This window comes from Sesamum indicum, linkage group LG5 (genome assembly GCF_000512975.1).
Source record: "Sesamum indicum cultivar Zhongzhi No. 13 linkage group LG5, S_indicum_v1.0, whole genome shotgun sequence".
NCBI lineage: Eukaryota > Viridiplantae > Streptophyta > Magnoliopsida > Lamiales > Pedaliaceae > Sesamum > Sesamum indicum.
Genome location: NC_026149.1, coordinates 7981177 through 7992010, shown reverse-complemented (window position 1 = coordinate 7992010; position 10834 = coordinate 7981177). Strand labels below are relative to the sequence as shown.

General features: G+C 37.3%; 2 protein-coding genes across 2 annotated transcripts; both read left to right on the top strand.

Annotated features, from left to right (window-relative positions):
- Nucleotides 215-1171, top strand: LOC110012025 (LRR receptor-like serine/threonine-protein kinase EFR). The gene is made up of 2 exons (XM_020694102.1): nucleotides 215-987; nucleotides 1077-1171. The coding sequence occupies exons 1-2, from the start codon at nucleotides 312-314 to the stop codon at nucleotides 1169-1171; spliced, it is 771 nt and encodes a 256-aa protein (XP_020549761.1). The 5' UTR covers nucleotides 215-311.
- LOC105162317 (putative receptor-like protein kinase At3g47110) lies at nucleotides 3642-6113 on the top strand. Its single transcript, XM_020694101.1, has 2 exons — nucleotides 3642-5673; nucleotides 5773-6113. The coding sequence occupies exons 1-2, from the start codon at nucleotides 3642-3644 to the stop codon at nucleotides 6111-6113; spliced, it is 2373 nt and encodes a 790-aa protein (XP_020549760.1).

The following is a 10834-nucleotide window of genomic DNA, read 5'->3' as shown; positions in this document are numbered from 1 at the left end:
ATCGATTGAGTCGTAAGTTACATTAATTTATCGTTAATTAATGTTATTTTTTAATTGTATAGTGGCATCTGAATTGTCCTGCCTCCTATTCTCCATTCCCACGTGTGTAGACAATTAACATTTTCTTCAGCTGACCTGGCCTCATTCTTCGCATGTCATCTTAGGTATTTGTAGACCGCCGTTGAAGCAGGAGTGGAAGACCTCATTATCCCAGCTACCATTCTCCATTCCCACATACATATATATATGTGGACAACATAGTTAAAACCGAAGAGAAATTCCTCTTTATACACACACATACGTTCAAGCATATGGGTTGGGCACATACAGTGCTGGTGCTAGTGATTTGCATGGGGATCACTAGCACGGGCTCATCGTACAATGATGAAGCAGCCCTTTTAGCCATCAAGAATCGTGTAACGTCCGACCCGAACAACCTCTTGCTAAACAATTGGACCCAAGCAACGCCGTTTTGCAATTGGTACGGTGTTACTTGCAGCACAAGGCACACGACGAGAGTGACCTCGATTAGACTTCTAAGTGCGGGCCTAAGTGGCACCATTGCCAAAGAAATCGGCAATCTTTCCTTCCTCGTTTTCTTGGAAATTGGAAACAACAGTTTCCAAGGAGACGTCCCGGAGGAAATAGGGTTTCTGCACCGGCTAAGGCACTTGTCTCTTCAGTACAACATGCTCTCGGGCTCGATTCCCCAGAGTTTTGGATTGCTGGGTAGTCTCCAACTATTAGATCTCTCGAACAACCACCTCATTGGAACTATACCTTTTTCCATCTTCAACATCTCTTCTTTGGGGGTTATCGATTTCAATGACAACCAATTACAAGGGACTCTCCCGACGGATATCTGTCGCAATCTGCCTAGGCTGCGGGCCTTGTCTGCTACAAGCAATCAGTTGGGGGGTGAACTCCCATCACTCGACAAATGCACACAAGCTATTTATATTTCCTTGTCCAGAAATCGATTCACTGGTAAGAAAATTAAACTTCTTCTTTGGTGTTTGCTAGCTAGCTTTTTCTTTCCCTTGTGTTGAAGCTTGTGACGGTTCGTGTCGATGCAGGAAGCCTTCCCAAGGAATTTCGTAACTTCTCAGTACTTGAGGGGCTATATCTGGGATGGAATAATTTGACAGGTAACACTCCGGTCAGTGATTGATCAACAAGTATGAATGACTTTGCGACAGCAGCGATGGATTTTGCAACAAATTTGGTACGGGTATTTCCTATACCAAAAAATGTAGCAAAATCCTCGCAAAATTTAAATGAATTAAACTTAAATTTGCAACGGTATAATTGTCTCAAGTTCTGTTACAAGATCGACAAGGAATTGACGAAGAGCTATCTGTCGCAAATTTTGTCGGAAATATCCAGAATTTGCTTCGAATTGAGTAAACTTGTAGTAATAATACATGAGAAAAGTTTTTGAAAAATGATTGAAGAATTCAGAGTGATAAATAATTTGGTATTTTGTTCAGACATTCTTAATTTCTTTACCAATAATTTGGCTGCTCCTACATATTATAATGCAACAAAACGTAGTTGAACAACCTCAAAATTTAGACAGACGTGTGGTGATATTTAATGAGGATTCGCTGTAATCATTATATATGACTAAGATATAGTACTATATGGTCCCATAATTCCATATGAAGGGGCTGTAAGAAATAGTCAACGTTACTAAATTTAGATTGATGATCTTATGACAACAACTGCTGATAAAAAAAATTAAATGTCATAATTAGGTTATTAAATTAATTGGGAATGATCAGAAAGACTCCTCTTGGAGTTTATCTAAATACAAATGGATCCTTCCAAATTTTTGAAATTACACCCGCTTCATGTCAAACTAATGATTAATGTTTGGAAACCTTTATAATTTTTTTAAGTAAATGAAAAATCCCTACTTGTTCCTTGATAATTAAAATTACATAATCTTTTAGTCAATTATTTTTAAATCAGATCAATTTCCCTTGAACATGTCAAACAATTTCTCGAAAATATAGATTTTGTGTAGTGTTTATTTTAAATAAAATTTTTATTAACAATTCAAATTAAATTTAGGAGAATGATTGTAATATATATTTTTCAGGGGTGTAAATAATATGGTCATTATCGTCATAAGAAATTTGATCTATATTACGAGGGGTTATTTTATTACATTTTATAATTTAGGGGTGTAAATGCACTTTATGTATAGTTTAGCGGTGCAGAATATATTTAACCCTAATTTTAATTAGTGAGAGAAGAATTTCTTTTGTTCCAATAATGGGTTTTATAATTTTATTAGTCATAGTTTTGTGAAAATGATCTTTAGAAAAAATTAATGATAAAAATAGTGTATAAAGTTGTCATCAATGACATATATAATGATAGTCTAGTGATAATAATTGTTTATTATCAACATATTTGACGTTTTAATTATAACAAATATTTTGGCCTTATTTATAAAACAAGAATTTACATTGCAACTTTTTATTTTTTACGACAAAGGTAATTAATTAGCATTAACTTCTTCCGGTGTGAGATATTTATATATATATGTATATGTATTATATGTATTATTCCTGAAATTAATCAAAAGATTTTTTATCAGTACAACAAAACTATGTTAGGAAAAAAATTGGACAGATCTCTACAAATCGACAATTAAAAGTTTGTCCTCAATGCGTGACTTGATTTTTAAATAATGTTCTCAATTATTAGATTCAATTTTTTACCCTACGAAGGTGAAAGTCTGTATGCTCTTTATTACTTCTATTGGACATATTGTTTATTAAACCTCATTTGCTATTGAGCAAAAAGTAACTAGGACATATGTGGTTTTCTTTTTATTTGAGAATCAAAGAGGGAATTCCGTCCAAAACTTCAAGTTGGCGTTAAGTTTTGAACGGAATCCCCTCTTTGGTCCTCAAATTGAAAGAAAAAAAAAAACCACATATGGAACTAAATATGCAAATTCGTCTGAGTATGGGATTAAAATTAAAAACAGGTCCACCTATGGGACTAAAAATATAATTTACCCTAACGTAAGTTATTTGATATTATTTTTTTTAATTTTTTAAGATAATATTTTGGTCATGTGCATTGTTCGGAGTTCACAATTCTCGCAAGAAAAATGCATGTGTTATCATGTAAAATTTTAAAACTACTGCTTCTATTGATTCTTTTGTGTCAGTATTTTTATCCTATAAATTTTTTGAACAACATTTTTGGTTTTACATATTTTAATTTTTACGAATTCAGTCATTTTTTTCGTTTGGAGTTTAGCTCTCTTACTTGTGGAGGTGAACTTGGGCAAAAGAAGGCCTAAAATTATAAAAATTAAAAAGAATTCAATAAAAAATTAAATGATGAAAACACGACATGAACGAAGTTACAGTGAAAAAAGTGCTTTTAGTTACCGACAATTCAATCTAAATGGACTAAAATAAATTAAAGAATATATTGTCATTGGATATTTTGTTATTACTATTATATCTTGTTGTAGTGATTCTGAGATTCATGTATTAACAGGAAGTTTGCCAGAAGAGATTGGAAATGCTCCAGTGCTCCAAGTATTAAGTCTTCGACAAAACAGATTGGTAGGCACCATACCACCTTCACTTGGCAATCTATCAAACCTGGAGATGATCGACATAGGCGTAAACAACTTTCACGGATCTATTCCAACTGAATTAGGACATCTCTCAAACCTGCAAGAGTTGTACCTTAGCTTTGACAACCTTAGCGGTGAAATTCCAATGTCCATCTTTAATATCTCCACGTTACAAGTTCTTGCGCTCACCGGAAACTCTCTCTCCGGCAGCCTTCCAACAGATATGGCCGTCAGGCTCCCAAATCTGCAAGGAGTCTTTCTTGGAAGTAATCAGCTGACAGGACCAATTCCCAGCTCTATTTCAAATGGATCAGTACTTAAAGCAATTGATCTTGGTTACAACTTTTTTGATGGAAATATACCTATGACTCTTGGGAATTTACTCCAGCTGAAGATTATAATGCTTGAAGGAAACCAATTGACAAATGATCCCACTAAGACTGAATTGGAGTTTCTTACTGCATTGACAAACTGCCCGAGATTAAATACCATACAAATCGGCTATAATCCGCTAGACGGAGTTCTTCCCAGATCCTTCATGAGCTCAGGCAACCTGTCGGCTTCTCTTGGAAAATTTCATGCCTCCGGTTGTGGCCTAAAAGGCGTGATTCCTACAGAAATCGGTAACTTCAGCAACTTATACTGGTTAAGCTTGGCTAGAAATAATCTTACAGGGCAATTTCCAGACACAATTGGGAACCTGAGAATTCTGCAAAGATTTCAAGCAAATGAAAATGGAATTCAAGGTAGAATACCAAGTGGTTTGTGCAATTTGGAGGGTTTATACGAACTAAATTTGAGCAAGAACAAGTTCTCGGGAGAATTACCGAGTTGTTTGGGAAATATTTCTTCGTTGAGAGAGATTTATTTGGACTCCAATGCTTTAGCTTCATCCTTGCCATCAAGTTTTTGGAAAAATAAGGATGTTTTGGTTGTGAACTTGTCATCCAACTTCTTGTATGGTGCTATAGGTCAAGAAATTGGAAGTGTTGCTGGATTGAGACAGTTATACTTAGGTTGGAATAATTTTTCTGGTGAGATTCCAACTAGTATTGGGGGACTTCAAGAGTTGGTCAATCTTTCATTGTCAATGAACATGTTAGATGGCTCAATACCAGAGGAATTTGGAGACCTAGTTAGCTTGGAATACTTGGATCTATCCCACAACAATATCTCCGGCATAATCCCCCCGTCGATGGAGAAACTAGGTCACCTTGTCTATTTAAATCTCTCTTTCAATGAGCTAAGTGGTGAAATCCCAAATGGAGGGCCTTTCCAGAACTTTTCGGCAGCCTCATTCATCGGCAACAACGCTCTATGTGGAGCGGCACGTTTCAATGTCATGGCATGTAAAGCAACAGAATCAAGAAAGCCAAGGAGAAATAGGGTTTTGATATATGTTCTGCCATTTTGTGCATTTTCAGTGTTGATCATTGGTTTATTAACTTGGATACTGATAAGATTCAGGAAGAAGGGGTACAAGCTTCAAGTTGAGAGCGGTATCGCGCTTAGACAGAGGATTTCATACCTAGAAATTCTTAAAGCGACAAAAGAGTTTGCTGCAGACAACTTATTAGGGAGTGGAAGTTTCGGCAAGGTGTACAAAGGAACGTTTCTTGATGGAGTGGTAGCCGCTATAAAGGTATTCAACTTAGATGTTCAAGACGCAATCAAGAGCTTTGATAGAGAATGTGAAGCAATGCGCAATATTCGTCACAGGAATCTAGTTAAGGTGATCAGCAGTTGCTCGAATGAAGACTTTAAGGCCATAATATTTGAATATATGCCGAAAGGAAGCCTTGACAAGTGGCTCTACTCTGAAAATAATTTCTTGGACATGAAACAAAGACTGGGAATCATGATCGATGTGGCATCTGCACTCGAATATCTACATCACGGTTATTCTTCTCCGATGGTTCATTGTGATCTGAAGCCGAGTAACATTCTTTTCGATGAAAATATGGTCGCACGCCTAGGCGATTTTGGTATAGCCAAACTTTTGGGAGGAGAGGAAATAAAGGTGCAAACTAAGACACTTGGTACCTTGGGATACATGGCACCAGGTACAATTTCTCCTAACAAATATTGCTGCATTGGATTTTTTATTCTAAATTTTATTATATTTTTTTATTTGATTTAAGAGAAGATTTTCGTTTTTACAGAATATGGGTCAGAAGGTATGGTTTCCACTATGGTTGATGTTTACAGTTATGGGATCCTTTTGATGGAAATATTTACTGGGAAAAAACCCACGGATGATAAATTTACGGGGGATTTGACCATGAAGAAGTGGGTGTCTGAATCATTACAGGATGAAATTATGGAGATTGTTGATGCTAAACTAGTTACGATGATGAATGAAGCAGAGTTGGATGCTAAGAGTAAGTTATTCAGGTTAGTCATGACTTTGGCCCTGGAATGTACTGAAGATTTGCCAGAGAATAGAATTGATATGATGAATGTGCTGGCAAGAGTCAAGAAGATCCAAGCTCAAGTTCATTAGATTAATAGAACAAATTCATGCATCAAGAAGCTCTCCAGGGAACAACCACTAAATCTTCATGATGTGTGTGTGTGTGGTTTTTTTTTTTTTTAAATCGCATTTTCGGACTCATATAATATAAGCTCATTTTCAATCAAGTCCATTTATTATTTTTTTTTTCACATTGGCTCATACATTTTAAGAAAATCTCAATGTTAATCCGACGTTACTTTTTCGCTCAATTTTTTTACGAAAAAGGCACATGAATTAAGAGTGATCGCTAAGTGCTGTTCTTGGAGGCAAAAAATAACACGTGAGCATAACATGTATTCTATCATTGACTTGAGAAAACGAAAATTTAATATTCCTTGACCTAACCTGCCTCGAATCCCCTCAAACCAAAAACTCTATCATTCAACTCAGCCACAACTAAACCTGAAATCAAAGAAATTGAAAAGATAACCGCAGTATATTGTATGGAGTGTAGGAAGCAAGAAGGTGACTCAACCAAAACGACTAAAAAAGAAAAATATCCAAGATATCATCAATACATAAAACAACATTTTCACTTTCCATTGCAACATTGTGATAACTCCTTGAAACTTTTTGATTTCTTCTTTCATGCATGCTCCACTTTTCTTACAACCCAAGTATAACAACACTAGACTTTTTACACAGAAAATCACACTCACCTACACTGCCCCTCGGAATTGTAGAATCTTCTACCTAAATTTTTGTGTGTCCATGAAATCGTCAACTATGTCGACCTTCCACAATAATATGTGAGCTCTTCTTTTACTCAGCTTCTACACTCAATGGACTTGCTTGGGCTCCTTAACAACTTGCAAAATTAATTTTCAGGGTGCAAAAATGTTGGTGTGAGCCATAATTTTTATTTTTCTCTTATAAAGCCGTTGTTTCCCACCAAAATAGACCAGCACGTATACTCACTAACAATCACGTGACTTTTTTGTTAAAAAAATGGACGAAAAAGTCATGTTGGACTAACATAATTGAGATTTTTTTTTTTAGATTTATGTGAAGAAATATGAGAAAAGTGTAACAAATTGGACTAATTAATTGATAAAGAGCCTATTATATAGGGCTAAAAATGTGATTTTCTTGTTTTATGTTAAGTACTTGTTCTGTAAATTACAATTAACACCTCTAATTAAGATTTCTCATGATTAAAAATATTTCATAAAATTAATGATCGTCTAACAAATTAATACCTCCTCGTGAAAAAACATTGTAGGGGGTATTTGTTAGACGGCAGATAATCCCAAGGAGGTTCTTATAATATTTTAAATAATAAAAATATTTGTAATATTGACAAATTTCAATGAGCTGATTGTAATTTATCCTTCCTAATATTGAGCTCATTAAATTGTGATCATGCATTTCTTGCTAATTTGGATCTTTATCATATCTATCTATCTGTTCAATTATAAAAGTGTTAACATTTCTTTGAATTTCTAGTTAGACTAATTTATTATTACGATATAATCATATAAGGGTAATGAAGTAAATTAGTATTGTTATTTTTCAAAATTTTAATTTGGATAAAAATTATTTTAATGGAATGCAGAAACTTGAAGCAACGAACTTAAAGTTTATCTTGGAAAAATGATATTCTTCGTTCCGTAATTTAGTGCGTTTTCACTTTTGGTCTCATTGATTATAAAGTTATCATTTTTGATCCTGTAATTAAAAAGTAGCATTTAATCTCCCGATACATTTCCGTTATATATTTTAAAAAGCACAGGGAGATATAATTGCTATTTATTTTTTCATAAAATATAATCTACTTATTTGTAATATCAAAAATAAGTTGTTTGTATTTTTTACATTATAATTTTGTTGAACTATATTAAATTAAACTGAAAGAATATTAGTTAATTGCAATGGATTTTTTGAGGGCCGAAGGGACTCAGAAAAAGACCCATCACAGTGTTTTGTGACGGAATTTCACTGTGCATCACAAAATATTGTTACAGTGCAAACAGTCTGTTGCAAAGTTCGGCAAATTTCATTTAGAAATAAAATAAGTATATATTTAGGACGAAATTTACAACGGGAACTATCTGACAACAACCAAAGAGAGGTTGCAACGACATTTATAACGATCTTTTATTACAAAATGTATTTTCTTCTAATTATAGGAAATTTGCGACGCTTATGTTTGCAACGGAATGGGCATAGCGGATTTGTGATGACAAGTTTGTTAAGTTGTGAAGATTGATTTGAAGAAGAAAAGGATAACCTGATTCAACTTAGAATTCCCAAGTTGAGTTGGAGAAGGATAACCCGATTCAAAGTTGAGTTGGAGAAGGATAACCTCATTCAACTTAGAAATCCCAAGTTGAGTTGGAAAAAGGATAAGTCATGGCTATATATACTACTCTTATTAGCATTGTTTTAATAGAGCAAAGTAGAATAGAGTAGAGAGAAAAGAAAGAGTGGAGACGAGGGTGAGTGTTGTTTTTCACGTGTGGTGAAGACTTGCATACAAGTGTGTGTGTGTTGTACTCCTCAATTTTCCTCCTCTTTGAGTGTTTTCTCCTGGCTTGGTATCGCCCCCAGACGTAGGATTTATATCCAAACTGGGTTAACAAATTCGTGTGTCTTTTACTGCCTTCATATTCCACCTGTTATCCATCTTAACCCGATCCATTTCCTAACAACTGGTATCAAGAGCCTGGTTCAAGGAGTTAAGATGGAGGGAAAGTTTCCAGTCGAACGGTTCAATGGTTCCGACTTTGGGTTTTGGCGTATGCAGATGGAGGCCTACCTGTACGGGAAGGACCTGTACGAACCACTTGCAGAGAAGTCCGAGAAGACGAGTGATGAAGAATGGAAGGTGCTCGATCGAAAGGCGATGAGCGCAATAATCCTGTCGCTCTCTCGGAATGTCGCCTATCATGTGAAGGGAGCAAAGAGCACGAAGGAAGTTCTACAGACTCTTGCCGATATGTACGAGAAACCCTCAGCAATGAACAAGGTTATGCTGATGAAAAAACTATTCAGGTTGCAGATGGAGGAGAGGAAGTCGGTGGCCGATCACCTCAATGACTTCAACCAACTCACGACACAGCTGGCGTCTGTGGATATCGTGTTTGACGATGAGGTAAAAGCGTTAATTTTGCTTTCATCTTTACCTGACAGTTGGGATGTGGTTGTTACTTCAGTGAGCACTTCGTCTGGGAAGGAGAAGATGAAGTTCGACAACATCAGAGACATGATGTTGAACGAGGAAACCCGTAGAAAGCAAACGGGTGGATCATCTGGCTCTGCGCTACATACAGAGTCCAGAGGGAGACCTGACACACGGGGTAAATACCGTGGAAGGTCAAGGTCAAGGTCCAGGGGGAAGAACAAGGGCAAGAAGGAGATGGTGTGCTGGAACTGCGAGAAGCCCGGACACATGAAAAGCGAATGTCGGGCGCCAAAGAAGGAAAAGGAGGGCCGAACAGCGAATGCCGCGACGGAGGAGATCACGGATGCACTCTTGTTGAGTGTGAGCAGTTCTTCCGATGATTGGGTTGTGGATTCAGGGGCCTCATTCCACTCATGCAGCAACAAAGACATCATGGAGCCATACACCTCAGGTGATTTTGGCTTAGTTTATCTTGCAGATAACAAACCCCTCAAGATTGTAGGAAAGGGAGATGTGCGGATCAAATCAACGAATGGGTCATGCTGGACCCTACATGATGTGAGACACATACCAGGACTGAAAAGGAACTTGATCTCAGTCGGACAGCTGGATAGTGATGGATTCCACACGACGTTTGGAGACGCGAAGTGGAAGATCAGTCGGGGAGCAATGACTTTGGCTCGAGGACTAAAGTCGGGAACGCTCTACATGGCGGGAGGATCCAGTTCAAACATCCCCTTTGCAGGAACTGTATCGCAGGCTAACCTGTGGCACAATCGCTTGGGCCACATGAGCGAGAAAGGAATGAACGTGCTGAAGTCGAAAGGACGGTTGCCCGAGTTAAAATCGGTGGAGGTGGGTCATTGTGAACACTGCGTGTTCGGAAAGCAGAAGCGGGTGAGCTTCTTGACCACAGGAAGAACTCCGAGGAAAGAAAAGTTGGAGCTTGTTCACACCGATTTGTGGGGGCCAGCACCAGTGTCATCTCTTGGTGGATCAACGTACTACATGACATTCGTCGATGACTCCACTAGAAAGGTATGGGTGTATTTCTTAAAAAGAAAATCTGATGCCTTTGATACATTCAGGAGATGGAGGGCACTAGTGGAAAATGAGACAGGTCTACAAGTGAAATGTCTCAGATCGGATAACGGTGGCGAGTACAACAGTGAAGGTATCAAGAATTACTGCGCCGACCATGGAATCCGAATGCAGAAAACAATCCCGGGGACACCTCAGCAAAATGGCGTTGCTGAGAGGATGAACAGAACACTGAATGAGCGTGCGAGATGCATGCGATTGAAGAGCGGACTACCAAAGATGTTTTGGGCAGATGCAGTCAACACGGCTGCTTTCTTGATCAATCGAGGGCCTTCTGTCCCGTTGAACAACAGGATACCAGAAGAGGTATGGAGTGGTAAGAAAGTGGATCTTTCTTTCTTACGTACGTTTGGTTGTTCAGCCTATATTTTGAACGATGATCGGACTAAGCTGGATGCTAAGTCGATTAAATGTACATTCATTGGGTATGGGACTGACGAATTTGGGTATAGATTCTGGGATGATCAAAACCGGAAAATAATTC

Bases quoted from the DNA above. Each gene is read 5' to 3' on its own strand.
- LOC110012025 (XM_020694102.1), top strand. From the start codon at position 312: ATGGGTTGGGCACATACAGTGCTGGTGCTAGTGATTTGCATGGGGATC. The intron at 988-1,076 runs GTAAGAAAATTA...GTGTCGATGCAG, and splicing joins GTCCAGAAATCGATTCACTG to GAAGCCTTCCCAAGGAATTT.
- LOC105162317 (XM_020694101.1), top strand. From the start codon at position 3,642: ATGATCGACATAGGCGTAAACAACTTTCACGGATCTATTCCAACTGAA. The intron at 5,674-5,772 runs GTACAATTTCTC...TCGTTTTTACAG, and splicing joins CTTGGGATACATGGCACCAG to AATATGGGTCAGAAGGTATG.